Consider the following 20,705-nt stretch of genomic DNA (forward strand, 5'->3'; position numbering starts at 1 on the left):
GAGAAGAGGGAACAGTCGTCGGATCAGGAACACCGGCTCATGCATCACACTTTACCCGATGAATATTGATCATCTTTGGACAACACCATGCTGACAGAATCCGTAGCTTCCATAGTGTAAGGAGTTGTACCGATATCTTTGTTCTGTTCAAAGGTTAGCTATGTGGTCTACCATCGACAGAGATGAGAATACTTGACTGGTCTTCGTAGATAAAGTGTAACCCTGTTGTCGAGAACTGATGATGGATAGTTGATGGGCGGGATAGGGAATAATTCAATATTTACCCATCCAATCAAAGCGGGGCTTTGGAAAAGAGTGGCAGGAAGATCCACAATGCAACATGTGGTACTGTACCAATCACTTTATGGGGGCGTTACTCGACTTGAAGTCTGATCCTGGTGCTTTCGGAAGGGAGGCGGATTGGTGCTGCTGACGTATGAGGTGGCGCCTAGCAAATGTATTGAAACTGAGTGACTTGCCTACTCAATATCAACTTTTATGTACGCCTTTCACAAGCTGAATTGATTCCATTCATCACGATAACCCTACATCTGCTATAAGTACCTCGCTACAGTATTGCACTTTCCGCCCGTCTTTTCATTCCCCTTTCGTCAAATTGGTTGGTGTTGACTTTCGTACCATTATTGTTGCAGGAGCATAGGAGGGGCATAGAGCTTCTTCATCTACTACTTCTCACACCAAAATCATAACTCATACTCGCGCCATTCAACAGTTATGAATGTAGAATTGTATGTTTACGACCTTTCAAAGGTAAGTCATTCTGGTACCTCTTGCAGTGCTCCGCAGAAACAGCTGACGTGGCTGAAGGGTCTTGCTCGCCAATTCTCATACAGTTTCACAGGCGTCCATCTGGATGCCATCTATCACACATCCCTGGTGTTTGGAGGCGTGGAATATTTCTTCGGCCAAGGGATACTCCGCAAGGTTCCAGGTTCCACTCACCATGGAAAGCCCATCGAAGTCGTGCAGATGGGAAAGACCGAGCTTCCCATGGACGTGATCGCCGAGTACATTGATTCTCTAGCGCAAATTTATACTCCAGAGTCGTATGATCTGTTTCTCCACAATTGCAACAACTTTACCCAGGACCTGTCGATGTTTTTGGTAGGGAAGAACATTCCGGAGCGCATCAGGACGCTACCACAAAGATTTCTCGAAACACCTGTTGGACAGATGTTGAGAAGTCAGATCGACCAGTCGATGCGCTCAATGACACAGGCCCCAGATGCAAAAATGCCGTTAACAAACAGACAGCAACCAGTATACAGAGCTAGCGCACCGACGTCCAACGGTTTGACCAAATCTTCAGCGCTACCTCGCAGCGATGATACCCATGGAGCAAGTATCCCTGCAGCAGGAGTACACAATGTAACTACACTGCAGGAGATTCAATCTCTTCTTGATTCCGCCAGAAACAGCTGTGCAGTCATCTTTTTTACGTCCGCTACATGTGCACCATGCAAGATACTGTATCCGTCATACGATGAGTTAGCTGCTGAAGCCGGTAAAAGAGCAGTACTGATCAAGGTTGATCTGAATCAAGCACTTAGCATTAGCTCGAAATACAACGTCAGAGCGACGCCAACCTTCATGACATACTTGAAAGGGCAGAAGGAGAATCAATGGAGTGGTGCCAATGAGGCTCAGCTGAAAGGCAATGTTCGGTTGTTGATACAAATGGCTTGTGCCTATCCATCTGCATAAGTCCTTGAGACTTCCAACCTTCCAACGCAAGATTACTCAACCGGTTTCGTTTCCAAAGGTTCCACCCTTGGAAAAGCTCGCAGCAAAAATTGGCCGCCTTTCAGAAGAAGAAGAATTTTCGGCAATTTTTGCTTACGTGAAGACTCGAGAAGCACAAGGACAAATGGAGGCACCACTGCCAGATTTACACCGCTTCGCCGAAGTCATCGCCACAAGATTCAATGAACTTCCACCCGAAGTACACCGGCTGCCGATGCAAGAGTGAGCGGCTTTTTTGCGACCGAGAAGGATCATCGGACAATACTGACCCTCATACTACCTAAAAGAGACACACCGATCGCGCCGTATAATCTGCAAGTCGTTACATTGCAATTCGCATGCAATCTTTTCACTTCACCATTATTTCAAGAGCAGCTGATTGACCTTTCTACCTCACATATGCTGCGTATGGCTTTCGAAAACCTCGCTTCATCATGTCTGCTTGCCAAAGACAGTAACGCTCGATTCTTGGCTTCTGCATTGGTCTACGATATGGCATTGTTCGACCACAATTCCAGACTGGAAGATGAGCCTGACAAGCTGAAGATCAGTGCAATGGAAAACCTCGAAGCTGCATTAATCGAAGCCGTCATCAATGAACGAGAGAGCAAGGAGACGCTCCATGGCCTACTACTTGCGTTGGGTATGCTCCTCTACTCCGCAGATATCGAGGGATCGACATGGGAACTCTGTAGGGCTATGGACGTCAGGCAAGCCCTGCAAGAGAAAGGCAAGATGCCTCTCTTCAAAGGAGAGACACTTATTCAGGAGGTTGCAGAAGAACTCCTTGGAAGAGGTGATAAGCGATAAAACGACTGTAATCATGTCAACAAAGAGATAGCGTCACAATTCTCTTGTTCAGTCACAAAGAATTTCGAGAGCTCATATTAGCTCGTGTAATAACAAAGCACATATCCTCACAATCTGACAACCTTTTGTGCTTGATGAGGATGTGGTGGCTGTTGGACAACCAAGAAGTATGTCCTGGGTTAGCTGCATCTTTCTCTGCATTTGAGTGTGCTTACCCACTGACATAGTACCCTCGTGGTAATCATCCTAAGTACCATTGTGATTGCTTTGTGCTATTACGAATCATGACCAGAACAATGTGCACAGGTAAGAACAAATCTTTGTATTCAACAATTTATCGTGTCTGCCTAGGATGATCTGGTGTGCCTCTTTGCCGTCACTCGATATACATAATCTTCTTCTTCGACATTATCAATCTATCTGCAACTCCGTTGATAACCATTTCCGACGAAATCATCCATCGAATCAGCGCCTTAGCTCTGTACACACCATCACAGGGTTTTAAACCAAAAGATACAAGCTCCTTTTCAATCTCGCTCGCAGCCCAATCCAGTCTACAATATGTCAGAAAAGCGAAACCATAACAAACAGAGCATGCAAAAGGAGGACCTGGAGAAGTGCCCGGCAACAACCGCACCAGGTTCTGAACCCGCCAGCGAAGCTCTGAAGCCTGGACAAGCCAAGCTCCGTGAGTGGCTAGCTGACACGCAGAAGGTCATCGTTTGCCCGGGTATCTACGATGGGCTCACTGCACGAGTTGCTTTAGCCCAAGGCTTTAAATGTCTCCATCTGCGTTCTGCTGCAGTCCGCTTTGCCCGGTCTGGGCTCCCTGATTCAGGTGAATCTTCTCTGGAGTTTGTGATGGATCTTATTCAGACAGTTCAAAAGATTGATAGAGATGTGCCCTTGATTGGGGAGGCGGATGAGTCTTTGGACGTCGAAGCAGTCAAGGTACATCTGGCCCGGTACCATCATGCTGGGGTAGCAGCTATGCAACTTGAGGACAGCATCTCCGGTCAGTGCTCGAAGAAATATCGAAAAGGCAACGCTATTGATGAGGACACGTTTCTCGAACGTCTTCAAGCTGCGGCCGACGAGCGCCTCCGAATTAGCTCTAACATTGTGATCATTGCGAGAACCAACATACTCTTGTCCTGTACTTGCCAAGTCTGTTGGGAACGAGCTCTTACACGACTCGAGCGGGCTATCCGGAAAGGCGCAGACGTGGTTTATATGGCTGGCAGAATGCCTCTCCAGGACGTCGAGTACCTAGCTCGCCAAGCCTTCAAAGGCGTTCCGCTGATGAGCACGCCCCAACAAGCAGCAAAACACAAGGTGAAGAGTTTGGGAGTGAAGATCATCTCGTGTCCTGAGCTCTTTACTGGTGCCATTCATGATTGTGCAGCTCACTTAGTGCAAGGCTTTGGGAAAGGTAGCCCGGTCCCGGAAATATTCCACTTGGATGATCCAACGAAATTGGGCGGCTTGCGAGCTTTGTGCGGGCTCTGATGGTCGATGGAGGAGATATGTGGCACCGGAGTTGTGTCGCTTGTCTATGTGTGCTCTATTAAGTTATTGGTTAGTTGCTTGGTTGTTCTCGAGAGTTTAGCGAAATAGGTGGTGTGCTCTAAAAGCTGGAGATGCTCAAATAGCTACAGCGGGTAGCATCATAGAAATACTACATATTTCATTACGAAACCACTAGGCTTCCCAAGTCGTCTTGTTCCAAAGCATCCAACAAAAAAGTCATTACGAAATATCTTCCTAACTGTGAACATCGGGGAACCTACGATCACGTGATTACATCTGCACTAAGGTCGACGTCACCATCCACTAACCCAATACAGAAAAATGTAAATACGCTCCACCACCAGTGCAGTTCTTAACAACAGCCACTCAAGCTTAGCGCAGGCCGGAGATGAGGCCACTCCGATTGACCGCCCAACACGTTGATGTACGCTCATCTCCATCGCCGCTTCCAGCTCACCGTCGAAGACTGCATTGAGCTTCTGGAGGCAATGGCGCCTGTGCGAAATCATCCCGATCCGATCCGAGCAGCGATCCCGTCGTCTGCTTCGAGTCCGAGCTTGAGGTCGAAAGAGATGGTCGTCGTTCCCATGCTCTCTCCTGCGCCCATCAATCCCGGTGGGAATGTGAAGGTGGTTGTCCGAGTGAGAGGGTTTCTGCAACGAGGTACCATCTTTTGCCTTGGTTCTCTGTGCGTGCATGCGTGCGTGCTTGCTTGGTTACTGACATGCGATGCAGAGGTTGACAGGGGAGCACAATGCCTCATCGCGATGAATCCACATAACCAGTCGACGAAACTACTCATACCTCCCACCACCGATCCGGCGAATTCACGGGCTCAGACTCGAAAAGTCATTGAAGAGAAGACCTTTACCTTTGACAACTCTTTCTGGTCGCACAACAGCTCAGACGAGCACTATGCTCACCAAGAGGACATCTACAATGCGCTGGGTGAGGAGTTTCTGGATCACAACTTCGAAGGCTACCATACCTGCATCTTCGCTTATGGCCAGACGGGTTCTGGGAAGAGCTACACCATGATGGGCACGCCGGAGCAGCCAGGGCTGATTCCGAGAACGTGCGAAGATCTGTTCGAGAGGATTGAGTCCAACACGAGTGCCAATATCAGCTACAGCGTCAGGGTGTCCTACTTCGAAGTCTACAACGAGCATGTCCGAGATCTTTTTCAGCCTCGAACAGATCCACCGCACTATCTGAAGATTCGCGAGTCGCCCACAGAAGGGCCATATGTGAAGGACCTGACAGAGATGCAGGTGAAGAATTATGGGGAGATTCTCAGATACATGCGAATGGGTGACAATTCCAGAACAACTGCTTCCACGAAGATGAATGATACCAGTTCCAGATCCCATGCTGTCTTCACCATCATCCTGAAGCAAATTCACCACGACTATGACGCAGATGAGACGACAGAGAGGATGGCACGAATCAGACTTGTGGATCTGGCAGGATCAGAGCGGGCAAAAGCAACAGAGGCCACGGGACAACGTCTCCGGGAAGGGTCAAATATCAACAAATCTCTCACCACGTTAGGAAGAGTCATTGCAGCATTAGCAGACCCTCGACACAGCCGACTCCACAATCCCAACAGAAAGAATAAAGACATTGTCCCGTACCGAGACTCGATACTCACCTGGCTGCTCAAGGACTCCCTAGGTGGCAACTCAAAGACAGCAATGATCGCCTGCATCGCCCCCGCAGACTACGACGAGACATTATCAACACTGCGATACGCCGACCAAGCCAAGAACATCCGTACCAAAGCCATCGTCAACCAAGACCACGTCTCCTCGGCCGAAAAAGATGCCCAGATCCGGGAAATGCAAGAAACGATCCAAACGCTCCGCTGGACACTCAACCAGCAACAGCAGTCCGTCCCCACAGCTCCAGCAGCCAAGGCCGACAGCGACACACACGCGGAGAAACTACGCGAGTACACGGCGAAATATGAGGGCATGCTGCAGATGATGGATGAGAAACTGGCCATCTCCGAATCGAAAGTGCGCCATCTCGAGCAGGAGAAGGAGACGCTGCAGATCCATCTCAAGCTTGTTCTGGACGAGCTGAGGAATCCGATCAAGACGACGGCCAAAGAAGAGGTGGTGAGCACCACACCGGTTGTCGTCACGCCCGTGAAGGTGCGAGAGAAGACGCCGGATCCCATCTGGCAGGATGAAGGGTTTGAGAGTGAGGAGGAGGAGGAGGAGGAGGATGGGGATGAAGAGGAGGATGTGGTGGATCAAGAGCAGGAAGCCGCCGCGTTGGAGATTCAGGCGCAGATGGAATCGTTGATCTCGGATCTCGGCTTGTTTCGCAGGAAGGTCATGGCTGATCATGAGATGTTTGGCGTGAAGAAGACGTCGCGGTGAGCTGCCTGGCTGGCGATTGTTGGTGTGGAATGCTGTAGTCCTCTCTGGATGGGATAGCTTAGCGTTCAGGTGGCCTCCCCTGCTACTTTGTCGTCTTCAGTATCGTCTCGATTAGCGATTAGCGGTTGCAATACGTGCCGATCTAAAAGAAACGAATGGTAACGTTGTTGATACTGAAGAATTCTGCCTCAAGGTTATCAATAAGTAATCGTATGAGACAGTTACTTCATCAGGACTATAAGTATACTTTGCCCTGCGAAAGAGCACTCGCTCGAACGTGGCAGTCATGACGCTAGTACATTCCCTGCCCTCGGCCCTCAGTTTCTTGCTGTTCGCATCATGAGGTCGGCCCGGCGAACGTGAAAGTTAGTGTTTTGTGTGGTTCATTGCATTGGTAGGGTAGTTTGATAACGTGGTTGGAGTAATGGGAGAAGGAGCAGACGGAGAGAGGTATTGGATGTTCCAAGCTGGATCGTTGTCTAGTAGGGGGAGTAAAGCCGGGAAATGATCAGTAAAAGGGTTTGCTGGGAAAGGGTTTGGAAAGGCTCGTCTTAGGATTGTGCTTGCTTGTGATTGGAGGATAGGATGGTTTAGGACCTAGAGAAGCATGACTGTCCTGGGGAGTATAGGACAATCTTGATGGCGATCATGGAAGGGAAGGGGGTAGATTTACTGTATGGAATCAGAAGAATAGGAACACAAGTTAAAGAGATGCTGGCCATCTCTTCTCAAGAGTCGGTCATATTCATGTTCCTGACCACGAATATAACTGCAGCAATAGGACGGTAAGACGGTGGGGTATTGGATGATCAGCCGCAGCCGTTATTCCTTTGTATGTGACTTTTTAGCCATTCGATGACAAGGTTGCATAAGGGTACGAGGTCTGAGCTGCACAAGAATGGCATGAAATAGCCCGCTTTGCCTCAACACTCGCTTCGGCAGCATTCTGATCGTCCAGGAGCGTGCGCCACCAGGAACATTTGAGATGGGCCTTTCCGGCGACTTCGTAAGCCACAGCCGGCACATTCCCGTTGACAGCATATACTCAATGTGTCTTATGAAGGGATCGAGACCTCACAGCCTAAGGCTACTTAGCCTTGCCTGTTGGGATCTTGAAGAAGGTTGCCGGCGACCCGTCAGCCCCTATGGCGCTATCGCACCTGTAGTAGCCCTTCCGCTCAAACTGTATAATATCATCAGCTCGGACATCGGCCACGTTGCAATCAGCAAACGCCTTGGTGCGGAACTCGGTTTCAGGCGTCAGGAAATCCTCCAACTTGTCTTCCTCCTCGAGCTTATCCTTGGTGATAAGGAAGTCGAAATCGACTAATTCGACCAGAACCCGGTTCTGATCATCAGAGAGCCAGGTAAGCTTCTTGTCGGTCTTCTTCACATCTCCTTCGAGGTGCAGCTCGAACTCGATAGATGCGACGATATCAGGAGACGAAGAGGATTTTGTGATCTTCCGCACAAAGGCATTACCCCAATTCATCAGGGTCACCTCTTCGTCTCCGGTGAAACTGAGGGCGTCATCTTGCTCTACCCAGATTGTGTTGCTGTAAGCCACTTTCTTCATTCCCACATCAGGGTTCTTCCCATGCTTCGGCTTATCCACCCAAGTCACCTCAGGGCTTGCGCCAATGACAGTGCATTTAACAGCATTTTCAAGAGATATCGCAGTATGTCTTGGTGCCACAGGGTCAATGAATTTCTTGTTGGTTGCCCAGAAGATTGTCCAGTCCATATTCACAATATTCCTGCTGGGTCCCTGTTGAAGCATAAAGTCACGTAAAGCACGCACCGTCATACCACGTCTTCGAATGCCCCGAATAGTAGGGAAGCGAGGATCGTCCCAGCCATACACAGCGCCACTCTTGACTAGTTGGGACAATTTGCGCTTCGAAAGAAGAGTGCGGACGAAGTTCATACGAGCAAAATCCCAGATTGCAACATTTCGAAGATTTAAGGTTTTCAGTACCCAGTCATACTGTGCGTTCCGGTCTCGATATTCGATGGTCCTAAGCGCGTGGGTAACACCTTCGATACTGTCCAAGATGGGGCAGCAGAAATCGTAGGTTGGGTAAATCTTCCACTTGGTCCCTGTGCGATGGTGAGAGACGACGTGCGTTCCGGTGTCATCTTGCGAGGTGACGATGCAGCGATAGATGACGGGGTCTCGCAGGGCTCCGTTTGGACTGTCATACTGAATCTTTGCTCTAATACACCATCTCTGTCCTTCGGAAGTGCCATTCTTCATCTCCTCTAACCGAGCCAGATTGCTCTCTATGCTTTCGTCTCTTCGCGCACTCTTTTTCCTGCTCTTCCGAAGATCATCCATCTCGTGCTTCTCTGCGTCTTCGGCATATGCATTTCCCGTCTTGATAATATCAACACAGTACTGATACAATACTTCAAAATAGTTGCTCGAATAGCTAACCCGGTCAGGTCGGATTCCCATTAAGGCGAGATCTTCTATGATGGCATCTTGAAACTCCTCCTTCTCATTCCTCGGATTTGTGTCATCGAAGCGGAGGAGCAGTGTGCCTTGATACTCCTCATGTGCAAAATAGTCGTTGAGCAGTGCAGCCTTAGCATGACCAATGTGCAAATAGCCGGATGGTTCCGGAGGAAACCTCGTTACCACACCTTGATCGGTATTTTGCAAGCCAATCTTGTAGTTAGCACCCTGCCGGGGCCTTGGGGCTGTCGGCTCAATTTGCAGGTTTCCTGCATCCTGGGTCAATTTCGACACTGCTCGATCTTCCTTTTTCTTTGCCTTTGCCTCTGCCTTCGCTGCCTCCTTTGCCGCCTTCTTTGCACCCTTCTTAGATTGAACCTGGGAAGGTTGGGCGTCTTCTGAAGCGGGGCCCTTGTCTTCAATGGTTGTATCGTTAGTCATGGCAGCGCTTTGCATCCTGAAACGGTCAAGAAGATCCAAGAGGCTTAAGGGAATGATGTTGAAGCCTCCGTAAGATCTCTAGCCAGTGATGTGAGGACTAAGCAGTATGTTAGAGCTCCAAAAAGAACATACGGAGTACATCTAAGTGACTTAGCCCCGATGTTACCAGCCTTTTCTCTGTAGTCTGGCCGCGGGTGCGCTGCCTCTTCCGGTTTAGCCCTGCCCGATCGGCAACGCGCCCTCTCACCGCTTGGCCCAAGTATAAAGAGCCCGCTACTCCTCATTCTCCTTTATCGGTTCTTCTTTCCTGTCTGCTACTCCTTTCCCCCTCTCTTGCTTCCTTCGCGAATAACCTTCCCTTCTGCCTGCTACACTGTCGCCTTAGCCGTTGTAGCACTAAGCGCTAATAGCATCTTTATGTAACTTTGCCTTAGTTTTAACTTAATTATTTTGTAAGCTATCTTATGCTTTTACTTGATTTTTGTCTTAATTGATTGATTTAATTATTAGCTTAATTACAGATAGTAATATTAATATAAAATCTACTTTGGTAGATTAAATAACTAAATATTTATAGATTAGAAATATAATAAAAATTATACAATAGCTATCAGAATACTATAAGTTATAGTAAATACCGGTAAATTTACGGCTATTAAAGCTCATACTAGGAAACGTACTGTAACTAACCTTGACTCTGGTAATGACAGAGTCTGACCTTCATGGAAGATAAAGTGGTAAGTAGTGTCTGGTTCGTTTACTGTTACTTGGACCCCCGACCTAATGAACATTACTGCTGATAAGGTCATCCACTGACCCCCGTTCCGACTATCCCTCCGCATCTATCGGCGGAATGCAGGAAGCTGACTACGTTGAGTATGAACTGTTATCGCAACAGAATAATGCCGCTCTGGCTCTGGGCAACGGGCGGAACTGGAAGTCCTCTTTGCGTTGGGTAAAAGTTATGGAAAGTTCATAGTAGACCTGATCGTAGACCGCTAGCGGCAGGTCTCCATCTACCCTTAACCATCTCCCAACGGCATACTTCCTTGATTCGTCGCAATTCACAGAGCCAAGCACGGCAGCATGCCTTCTGTAGGTACATCAATCTCGGCGCGGCGAAAGTCGCCAACGGAGTAGACGTTATCCAACCTGTCTACAAGTACCAGCCCGTGAAAAACGCTGACGAATTTCGCCTGCTCAGACTCGAGCCAGGCCGCGGCTCGGACCCTATACGCTGCCGCCTTGAGAATGTGTCTCTCCGGTCCAAGCCCAAATATGAAGCTCTCTCGTACACATGGGGCGATCCGCAAAATACCAAGGCGATCCTCTGTGGTGATGGGAGAGTCGACGTTACCATCAGCCTTTTTACGGCACTGGAGCGACTGCGATACCCGCATGCTGAACGGGTGATCTGGGCAGATGCGCTCTGCATCAACCAAGCTAATTTAGATGAGAAGAATATACAGGTCCCGTTAATGTAGGACATCTATTCGCAGGCCGAGAGGGTGCTGATATGGTTGGGAAAAGGTTTCGCCGAGACGGGAGAGGCTTTCCTTGCCCTGGAGAAGCTGGATGCATATTTTCGAAGAAACTTAGAGCACTATAGTCCCAATCACGAGGTGTATGTCAAGTGGTTGATATCGGTGGGCAATGGCGATGTACCGTATCAGCTTCTCACCAGGGATCAAGCCGCAGAGCTTCGGAACTTTGAGTGGGACAGTATTGGAGAGCTACTGCATCTCCCATGGTTTACGAGAGTATGGACCTTGCAAGAGTATGTCCGAGGTCGCGAAGCCGTGATGCTATGTGGTGAGCAGAGTGTCCTCTTTGAGTGTGCCTCTAAGCCTATTACAGAATTATGGCTCCAATTCATTTCTCTGGGAAGATTTGGAGAGATTGGACTAACCAACAATTTCCCGTTGGAATCTGTTTGGTCTATCCGGCAGATGACTGAGTTGCACTCCGACAGGTTCAGCAGGAAGGCGGATATCATCAGCCTGGCGGAGAAACACAATGCTAGGGCATGCAAGGACCCAAGAGACAAGCTCTTTGGGCTGTTGGGCTTAGCAAAAGATGTGTCCAGGACCGATTGGGAGATCCAGCCTAGATATGATATTCCAGTGGAAGAAGTGTATAAACGATTTGCGGTTTGGTGCATCAAAAAGAGAAATAGTTTAGAAATTTTTTCCAGCCGCAAAGACTACAAGGTCAGGTCAAACCTGAGACTGCCCTCTTGGGTGCCTGACTGGAGTGAAGAAGGAGGGAAGGGAGACATGGACATTCCCCTGTTAAAATCCAAGGCGTCAGGAAATTCCTCTTCTCGTGTAACGATTTCAATTCATGATGATAACGTTCTCCTTGTTGATGGCGTCCTAGTGGATAAGGTCAAACGACTGGCAACCTCGTACCATCAAATGAGTCTGTGGGACGACTTTCGGGACATGGCAGCTGAACTTCAGCACGGTGTGAATTCTCAAACCAGGCAGCAGATGTTACGATTTTGGCGCGATGAAGATCTGGTTGCGGAGTACATTGATGGCCTTTTGGAGGCGCAGATGGCTGTGCAAAGATACTGTAAACCCAGCGCATCCCCCCACGCCTTACGGCACATCGCTTGGTTCGAGATGTGCAGAGATATTGCATCCGAAGGTATGGGACAGATGTCATCGGAGCGGTATGAGAAGTTCTGGAGGACCATGATTAGCAACCATACAATCATAGAATACCCAGCGCCGAGCAGCTTCCGTCTAATCTTCGAGCAGTACTTGAAACAACTGGAGGACCTGCAGGATGGAAGACGTAAATCTTCAGCGCCCACCGAAACGGCTCACTTGCCGAGTTCCACTCTGGCACCATATATTCCAGCATCATACACGGACGAAGAGCACGACAGATGGCGCATAATGAGGACCCTCATTGCCCGAACGCGGCGCAAAAGGTTCTGCTCCACTGATAATGGCAGGCTGGGATGGACGCCCGACCCGGCCCAGGAGGGCGATCTGATTTGCATATTTTACGGCGCAAAAGTGCCGCATGTGCTACGGCCCTGTGGTGATGGCAGGTACAGGCTGCTAGGAGGTGCATATCTCCACGGCATGATGGATGGAGAAGCAATGCAGATGAAAGATCTGAAGGTGAAAGAGTTTGCTTTGTGCTAATTAGGGCTATCATCCTTCAATGTAATGAGTGGCAGAGATAACCTGAAGGACACGAACCTGAGCTCTCCGAATTAGGAGCGGCCAGGAATCCGGCCTCCATTGGGGTCCTCAGGGTAGAATTCAGTTGATGCTCAGGGATGCTCAGGGTTGCTTATTCGTCGCTTAGGTTATAGTCACGTATATTCAGGTCTTGGATTAAAATGGGAATTGGAAAAGTCAAGATTAGTGTATGAATATACCGATATTATAATTATTATTATATTGTTCAGCTTCACTAATTACTAGTAGATTTAAGGATTAAGTTACGTAACGTAGGCGGCAACTTCATAAAGACAGACTAGACGTAACTTTTTTAAAATAAGAAAAGGATAAAAGGATAGAAGGATAGAACTTTCTGTGCGTTTTCTCTGCGCATTCTGCGTGCTAATTCTGTGCGTTCTTTCTGCTCATTTCTGTGCCCTCTTTCTACGCATTCTGTATGCCAATTCTGTTCTACGCATTTTGCGTACTAATCCTGTGCCCTCTTTCTGCGTATTCTGTATGCGTATTCTTTACGCTTTTTCTGTACATCCTGTATACGTATTCTATATACGCATTATGTACGCTCTTTCTACACATTCTGATTTTTGATAGAGTACAGCTTAGCAAAATTCTGCAGCCTTAACGCCCTAAAGCACTGCTTATTTGTAACTAATCCCAAGAAGGCAAGAAGACTTCAAACTATATCCAATAAGAACGCTAATTCTTTGGCCTGCAGATTTAAGCTTATAGCACTTTGTGGTTAATGCAATGGCTCGAAACTAGAACAAGTCAATAGTCCATAGATTGCTAAAACGTAAGCTGAGGAGTCTATCTACAGTGCGGCCAGCGCTCCACTCTATATACTCCTCCATCGAATACCAGGGGTGCTACTAGTTAACCTGCGCGGAGGATCCGACGGAGTACCTGCAGGGCCAGAAGCGGTAGCTTCCCTCTGGAGGAGATTTGTACTTCCCTAAAGGGGTTGTATCAATCTCCTGTTCTATGGTACTCGCACGGGGAGCCACGTGCCGTACGAATGCCTCTATCGGCGGCATAGTAGCTTGACGGCAAGGAGTTCCGCGTGCGGTTGTGGATACGCCATCGGCGCTGCCATCAGAGTGCGTGGCTGGTCACGTGTATTTCCTGCGCCATGGCAGAGGAAATACTTTATCCATCATAGTTAATTTATTAAGCTTAGCGGTGCTTTTATATTAAATAATAGATATATAAAAGAAAGTAATTTTATAATAATAAACAATTAACTACGGATTTAAAAAAAAGATGTAATCTTTAAAGAATATGGAGTTAATAAAATTAAATTAGGTAACAAAAAAAAGCGGTAGTTTGCCACAAAACCCGTGATGCAATAGGCGCCGAAAGCAGCGTCAGAGACTGCCTAAAACAGTGTCCTATGTCCCGGAATCTAGAGTTGAAACGTAGTTTCGCTTCCAGCACGCTGTCCCTTCCGGCTTAGCGCGCCCAGGTCTCAGCCGGCTTCCCCCCGCCACTTTGCGTGACTATCCTTTGCGTGGGGAATATGTAAGTGCCGTTAGTGGAAATCGCAGCTATTCTGTCAAATAACGACCATACTAATATGATAAGAGAAGCATATTCTGATCATACTATGATCATATTATCAGTAAAATTCGTTGTAGATAATAGGATTTCATTGGATCACGGATGACTTGGCTACGTATTCTAGTATACACTAAGCAGTCTTACGATTAGGCTAATTTTAAGCGCACTGTGATGGCTCTCCTAGCATTATTTTTCAAGACCTCTTCCTGCTAAGTAATAGGTGATGATGATTGTATTATTTCTCTCTCACACGTTTCGCTGTCCCTTTCTGCAATGACGTATTCATCTTCCAAATTCTAATTCTTAACGACTAGAGTCTGTTAGAGGATGTAGCAAATAGCGTACGGAGATACCAATTGAATTGATTGAGTTACTCCTATCAAGAGGAGCATTTGCTCACACTAATAGCTATAGAAGCGCATTACTGCAACAGCTCAGAAACAGCATTTGGCGTTCAATTCGTATAGCAATGCTCACTGCCAAAAATAACAGGGCGTAAAAGTTACAAGAGCGTTTCGTGCGTTTCGCATGCGGGGACCCCTGTATCATCCTGCTAATACGTAACAGATACGTATCGTATGCGCAGGGATTCTGACAGAGTCAAGTCGGACGAAATGGGAATGATGCGTCTTGAAAGCTGGACAACCTCACAGAGCCTTGGACGAGGGGTTGCTGGAGCGCAGGCGCACCGCAAGGCTTTTTCGACGGCGTAGCACAGCTTGATTGCTATCACCAACCATTTATCCACCACGATGCATCCTTCTTTCCTGTATTTGGTGGCATAACTTTGATTTACCTCTCAAAAGCGTCAAGATGGCAGTTGCTCTCCGAAACGCTGCCCGATTGAAGCCAGAGATTCAACTGTCGCAGGCGCTGCACGATTTTGAGGCAATCCTCGACCAGGATCAGATGGCCCAACTCGATGAGTTCAAGAAGGAGTTGCCGCCGGGCGCGGGCGCTCCTCTCGCCTTCACCAGCTTCCTTGATCGCAGTCTGCAAAGTCGGTGCAATCGGCGTTGCATGGGCCCTAGAGTGATTAATCTGCTGCAGAGCGCGCAACAATTCTCGACAGTTATAGACGTCGTCGTTGGAGGTACCCAGAGTCTTCTTGCAAGCTCAGTGTGGGGTATACTGAAACTTTCGTTACAAGTTAGCCGCAATTCGGAAAGACCTAGCCAGGCAGCATACTCACAATAGCTAGATCGGTTCCAATTACTCCCAGTACTATGACAAGCTATCGTTGCTTTTGATGGACATTGGACGGACTTGTCCCCAGTATCAACAGTTTGGGTCACTATTCGCCGAGTCAAAGGGCTTGCAACGAGCTCTATGCGAGTACTTTGCTGCCGTCATCGGCCTATGCAAGCATATTGTTATCTTCTCGCGCAAGACATTCATTGCTCAGCTGCCAAAGTTAGTCCTTCCATTCGATGCAGCTTTTTCAGATATCCAGACAAGTCTTCGCCAATTATCCACCGCGGTTCGGGATGAAGTCGCCTTGGCTTCGAGCAAGCACCAGAAGCATGAGTGTAGCTTGAACGCAGATGAACGACAGAAGAACGCTCGGTTTCGAGCACTGGCGACAATGTTCAGGGACCAAAGTCTCGCAGAAGCCCGGCGTACAAACAAACACTACCTCCAACAATTAAGGTCAGATTTCTTGGGTAGACTGTCCAACTACGACCACGTGACGGCTTGGAAACAATCTCGAAGCAAAGGTACTGTCAAGTGGATTTTAGAGGAAGATGCATACAGTCAGTGGAAGACGGCCTTTTCTTCTGGGATACTACAGCTAGTTGGGAATTTGGGATCGGGTAAAACCGTGCTGATGGCCAATGTTGTAGCCGATCTGGTACTTCAGAATCACGTCACCATCAGCTATTTCTTTTGTAGATTTGACGATGCTGCGTCCCTGAATGCGAGGACGGTCATCGGCAGCTTGGCGAGACAGCTACTCTTGGACGTGGCATTCCAGGTGTCGGAGTCCCATTCAAACGCGATGGATGTTGATGGGGTGGTTGGATTCCTACTGGAGGTTCTCCCATTAAAGAGCGGGCGAAGCAATATCATATGTCTCGATGGTATCGACGAATGCGTGGAAAGTGAAAGACTTCTGGTCCTCTCGGCGCTCGAGCGCTTGTCCGGCGTGCCGAAGTTGAACCTCAAAATCATTTATAGCACAAGGGCCGACACTCAGCAAGCTGCCGGGCAAATACTGACCCCCTACGAAACGATTTTCATGTCTGGCATAGATATGAGGGCCGAGATTTCCGAATACATTCAGACTAGCCTAGAAGAACGACTTGAGAGGAAGCAATTGACGTTGGGTGATCCTAACCTGATCCTACGTATCCAAGAGGAATTGGAAAGAAGAGCCAATGGCATGTATCTATGGGTCTACCTCCAATTAGAGTCATTATGTGAACAGGAAACTGATCGGGATATTGTTCAGACGCTAGAAGATCTGCCTAGGAATATGCACGAGACGTATACCAGGATTCTTTCGCGCATAAAGGGCCGTGTGTCACTGACTCAAAAAATATTCGAAACCATCACAGTCGCTCAGCGACCTTTGTCGACCGAAGAATTGCGTGAGGTTCTCGCGGTTGAGCCAGGAAAGCTTACTTTCAAGGCAGGTAGCCTAGTCAACAGAATCTTGAAGACTTTAGCTCAATGCGGCGGTAGTCTTTTGGTCGTGGACGAAGAAGACTCTACCGTGCGATTTGTGCATGAATCAGTTCGCCAGTTCCTCACAGGCGGGATCAAAGAAGAGTCCGACATTGCGCAGTACTATATCGACACCCAAAAAGCCATCCTTGATTTGGGTATAAGCTGCGTGACGTACCTCAATCTGGGCATTTTCAATACCCAATTGTCCAAAGCCTGCAATTCAGCGCCTTGGCAGGGAATTTCTCCAATGAAAATCATCAAGAACAGCCTTGCAAAGGATAGCATGAGCATGAACCTAGCCTTGAGTCTGCTCAGAGGTGGAAAGGGCACCAATTGTGACGTTGGAAAACAGCTGGAGCGAGTCGCTGCTCTTGCGAATCCGGCAACAGAGCTGACTTATGTCTTTCTACCATATGCCAAGGCATATGTCCTCACACATACTAAGGGACTTCTTGCCTGTGATGCTGAGCTTGATTCTATGTTTTACAAAATCTTCAATGGTTACCTCCCACACGTACCCAAACCATGGGCCGATGAAGAGGGTGAAACGTTGGGCAACAATGCAATATCCTGGGCCGTTGACCACAATCATCTTGGTCTTGTCTATCGAATTCTTCGATCCAATGCATCTGGAGGAGAGCAAGGTAGCCTCGGTCCTGCGGGAAAGTTCAAGAATGTTCCTGAAACAGTGCTTGACAATCTGCTCAGCTTGGGATTTACTCGTCAAAGGATGGAGGTAGTCCACCTTATTCTCAATACAGTATACATGGAGCGTGACTTCATGATGGCTTTGCTGACACAAACAATCGCTTGTGGCAATACACTGCTAGCGGAATGGAAGCGAAATGTTAACCTGGCGGAAATCAAAATATCTCTCGAGTTCCTTGAAACAGGCCAAACAGCACGCTACGATATCAAGTTGAAGCCCATGGTGATGAGATACCGGGATTACGGACTTTACACGGTGGAAGTAGATGAAGCTTGGGACCCTTTCGCGCTCGCAGCTGCGTCCAATAACGTAGCGGCAGTCGACCTAATGATGATGAACGGAGAAGGAATATCTGGACACCTCGATGCCACGAAGAAGGCTCGGGTTCTGCGGATTCTGCTTCGTGGTTTACGCGAGGCCGCTTGCCGTAGCCACGTCACTATGTTCAAACACCTCCTCTTCACATTCCCTCTCCACTTATACCGACAAGAAGACTCAGAAGTTTCAGACGCCGAATACGATGAATACAAATGGACACCCCTCCATTATGCCGCAACTTTACCAGACTCGACAGTCTACCAATCTTTACGCGACGAATACTACAATTCGAAAGCTTTTAACCCTGACACACTTTTAACTGAGATCCTTTCTCTGCCAAAAGGGCAGACCATACCGGTTTTGAAGTTTGATCCGACCGAGAAAGAGGTTGCGAACTTCTCGGAGGAGGAACAGGACGAAGAAATGCAGCGGGAAGTCCCTACGGAGACGTTGCAGCCAGCACCAGGTCGACCTCGTTGGAGGTTATTTCCCCGTCGTGCAGTAAGGAACGATCATGAAGTAAGGGACGGTGATAAATTAACAAACAGGATTAGAGAACAACCACCACCTTCTCCGCCATTATTCTCTTCGTCAATTTACCTACAGTCATTGCCACGTTTTGAGCTACAGTCATCGCCAGTTTTTGAGCTGCCTACATTATTATACTTTAATGCAGATAGCGCATCGCCAACGACCGTGCCGAGGAGCCCAGCTGCAGAAAGTGCAGTCGAGCCACCCAGTGGAAGAGAGAATGACGTCATCAGTCCGTCATTGGGCAGAGCGGCCTTTGGCGATAATAAAGATGGCCCACGTATCTTTAGTACCCTGTCGAAGCGACACTCCATGCCATTACGGTTCAGCATACACGCCTCCAGGCCGGACAATATTCAACAAAACGACTTTCAAGCGCAAGCACTGCACGCCCTGAGCAAGGCGCTCGAAGCACAAGCAGCTCTCACCCGCGCTTCTTCTCCGTCTACCGCGAACGGTAAGCCCGGGTGGTGGTGGTGGTGGTGGGAGAATCCTCAGCTCATGTTCTTGATGTTCGTGCTGTGGCCGTCAATCCTGGTCTGCTGCTGCTGCTGCTGCTGCTGCTTGTTGGTCTACATGATGCTGCAAAGACCAGAGCAGAGCGGGCAGGGAAACGGACAGTGTGTTTGGGATGGTATGGATCTTTGAAAGGCGTTTGGCAATATTGTTTTAAAGGAGAAATAATTGACGATTATGATACCCCAGTTGGCAGCACTGTTATGGAGTTTTCTTTTCATTGTATAGATCCAGCCATCGTCTAACGGACTTTTTTCACATCCATATTTGAGTGTCAGCGGCAGAATTGATTATAATAATGATTCGACTAGTGAAGGGGCACCGCAAAGCTTGAATATTGGCTTGAAAAATGCGGTAAGCTCACTTGGGGAATATCGACGCCGCCACCGCCTGTATACTGGCGACAGCGAGCTCTGTCATCCTAATTGGCCCTCTCCTCGTTCTGTCGTAATTCCAGCTCTGTTTAGCCCCTGATCTTGGGGCATTAGCAGCAGTTTTAGGAGCTACTTTGGTGCCTTCTGACAGCCTGATTTTGCTTTGATTTTTTGCGCATAAACAGACTGCGTTGACCGCAGGATAGCGTAGGAGAATTATTAGAGTGTTTCAGAAGGTTCTTCCATGTGGCATGGGTGACTTGCTATCTTCTCTCAGACCCCCCATCTGCACCTTCTAGGCCCGATGACCATGAGCAAGCGCCTGCCTGTGTCCGCTGAGCTCCAATACCATTGGATAACGTAGTACCATTGCCATAACGAGCATTTACTGACTCCATGGCCAGTCTGTAACTTTCAGATTGTGACACTTGGGCTAGTTCTATGTCGTATGTATGCTAGGTGCCCGCCTCCTGTCACAATACATACGGTGTTCGCACCCGAAGCAGGGATGGGCATTCTCTTTCAAGTGCTCGGTGCAAACAACTGTCACAACATCAACTGCCATACTTTCTCTTCTTATCCTCCAATGTCTTGACATCACTGTCTCTAGGATCACGATACTCTTTCGAAGGATCGCCTTTGTCTCGAGCCTCCCGGATCTCGGACTGGCCGGAGGCTGGTACCTTGTTACTGTGGATGAAATAGTAGGATGGTATTGCAGCAGCAAGCGCCGCGGCAGCGATTCTGTGGCAATTGTCACACTCTGTCTCCTTCCGTCATTCAGCTGCGGATTTCAATGCTTACAAGGGAATATTGTTCCGTGTCAACGGAGTAGTCTGATTAGCTTTAGGTATGTCGGCGTAAGCCCGGGCTGCCTGCATATTGTTTGGAGCGCGTCTAGCACTCTTCCCCAGTTGGCGAAGTACTTGAGTTCGTGCATGCAGTATGGTTTGCATTTTGAAGATTGAAAGACGACCAGTAGCAGGGGCAGCTGATGATTGGCAACTGGAATTCGCTTCAAGTGGAAAAGCAAGCTGCGTAGTCTATGGCCTCTAAATGATGATTCATGTTCCACCGAAAAACCACATATGTGTGACAAAAACAACGGTAACGTCAGCATGACCATATCAATTCAGATACTGACTCTGACGTATTTTTCTTGCCAAGGGGGCCAAGAATCTGGTGGCGAGCTTGGCCCCATTGCTTGTTTACTACGTAGTACAATGTACAGCGGGCAAATTTCTTCAGCTGGCACGGTATGTGAGGGATGTGTTTGTGCTCAGCCTACGCGACTTTTTGTCTACGGCTTTGCTCCTCGGAACCACCATGGAACTGCATATCTTCGGCCGCCTAGGGGCGTTTAGTGCTACCGAGATTGACATTCTGAAGGAGCTCGAACGATTCCTTCGAGTGCTTGCAGGGTATGTACTGATAAGC

The 20,705-nt window shown here is 48.3% G+C and overlaps 8 protein-coding genes across 8 annotated transcripts; 6 read left to right on the plus strand and 2 right to left on the minus strand.

Annotated features, from left to right (window-relative positions):
* Positions 1-735: 735 nt before the first annotated feature.
* On the plus strand, positions 736-1,990 carry EPUS_06126 (uncharacterized protein; the record flags this gene model as incomplete). Its single annotated transcript, XM_007787974.1, has 3 exons — positions 736-771; positions 829-1,680; positions 1,727-1,990. The coding sequence occupies 3 exons, from the start codon at positions 736-738 to the stop codon at positions 1,988-1,990; spliced, it is 1,152 nt and encodes a 383-aa protein (XP_007786164.1).
* Positions 1,991-2,172: 182 nt separating this feature from the next.
* On the plus strand, positions 2,173-2,574 carry EPUS_06127 (uncharacterized protein; the record flags this gene model as incomplete). The annotated part of the gene is made up of 1 exon (XM_007787975.1): positions 2,173-2,574. One exon carries the CDS (start codon positions 2,173-2,175, stop codon positions 2,572-2,574), a length of 402 nt encoding a protein of 133 aa, XP_007786165.1.
* A 561-nt stretch (positions 2,575-3,135) lies between these two features.
* On the plus strand, positions 3,136-4,083 carry EPUS_06128 (uncharacterized protein; the record flags this gene model as incomplete). The annotated part of the gene is made up of 1 exon (XM_007787976.1): positions 3,136-4,083. One exon carries the CDS (start codon positions 3,136-3,138, stop codon positions 4,081-4,083), a length of 948 nt encoding a protein of 315 aa, XP_007786166.1.
* Positions 4,084-4,592: 509 nt separating this feature from the next.
* On the plus strand, positions 4,593-6,491 carry EPUS_06129 (uncharacterized protein; the record flags this gene model as incomplete). The annotated part of the gene is made up of 2 exons (XM_007787977.1): positions 4,593-4,792; positions 4,850-6,491. The coding sequence occupies 2 exons, from the start codon at positions 4,593-4,595 to the stop codon at positions 6,489-6,491; spliced, it is 1,842 nt and encodes a 613-aa protein (XP_007786167.1).
* A 1,087-nt stretch (positions 6,492-7,578) lies between these two features.
* On the minus strand, positions 7,579-9,390 carry EPUS_06130 (glutamate--tRNA ligase; the record flags this gene model as incomplete). The annotated part of the gene is made up of 1 exon (XM_007787978.1): positions 7,579-9,390. The coding sequence occupies one exon, from the start codon at positions 9,388-9,390 to the stop codon at positions 7,579-7,581; it is 1,812 nt and encodes a 603-aa protein (XP_007786168.1).
* An 853-nt stretch (positions 9,391-10,243) lies between these two features.
* Positions 10,244-12,551, plus strand: EPUS_06131 (uncharacterized protein; the record flags this gene model as incomplete). Its single annotated transcript, XM_007787979.1, has 3 exons — positions 10,244-10,340; positions 10,399-10,799; positions 10,875-12,551. 3 exons carry the CDS (start codon positions 10,244-10,246, stop codon positions 12,549-12,551), a joined length of 2,175 nt encoding a protein of 724 aa, XP_007786169.1.
* A 2,412-nt stretch (positions 12,552-14,963) lies between these two features.
* Positions 14,964-19,026, plus strand: EPUS_06132 (uncharacterized protein; the record flags this gene model as incomplete). Its single annotated transcript, XM_007787980.1, has 2 exons — positions 14,964-15,299; positions 15,352-19,026. 2 exons carry the CDS (start codon positions 14,964-14,966, stop codon positions 19,024-19,026), a joined length of 4,011 nt encoding a protein of 1,336 aa, XP_007786170.1.
* A 796-nt stretch (positions 19,027-19,822) lies between these two features.
* Positions 19,823-20,224, minus strand: EPUS_06133 (uncharacterized protein; the record flags this gene model as incomplete). The annotated part of the gene is made up of 2 exons (XM_007787981.1): positions 19,823-20,012; positions 20,073-20,224. 2 exons carry the CDS (start codon positions 20,222-20,224, stop codon positions 19,823-19,825), a joined length of 342 nt encoding a protein of 113 aa, XP_007786171.1.
* Between the last annotated feature and the right edge of the window lie 481 nt (positions 20,225-20,705).

The sequence above is a fragment of the Endocarpon pusillum genome (assembly GCF_000464535.1).
Source record: "Endocarpon pusillum Z07020 unplaced genomic scaffold C708003, whole genome shotgun sequence".
Lineage (NCBI taxonomy): Eukaryota > Fungi > Ascomycota > Eurotiomycetes > Verrucariales > Verrucariaceae > Endocarpon > Endocarpon pusillum.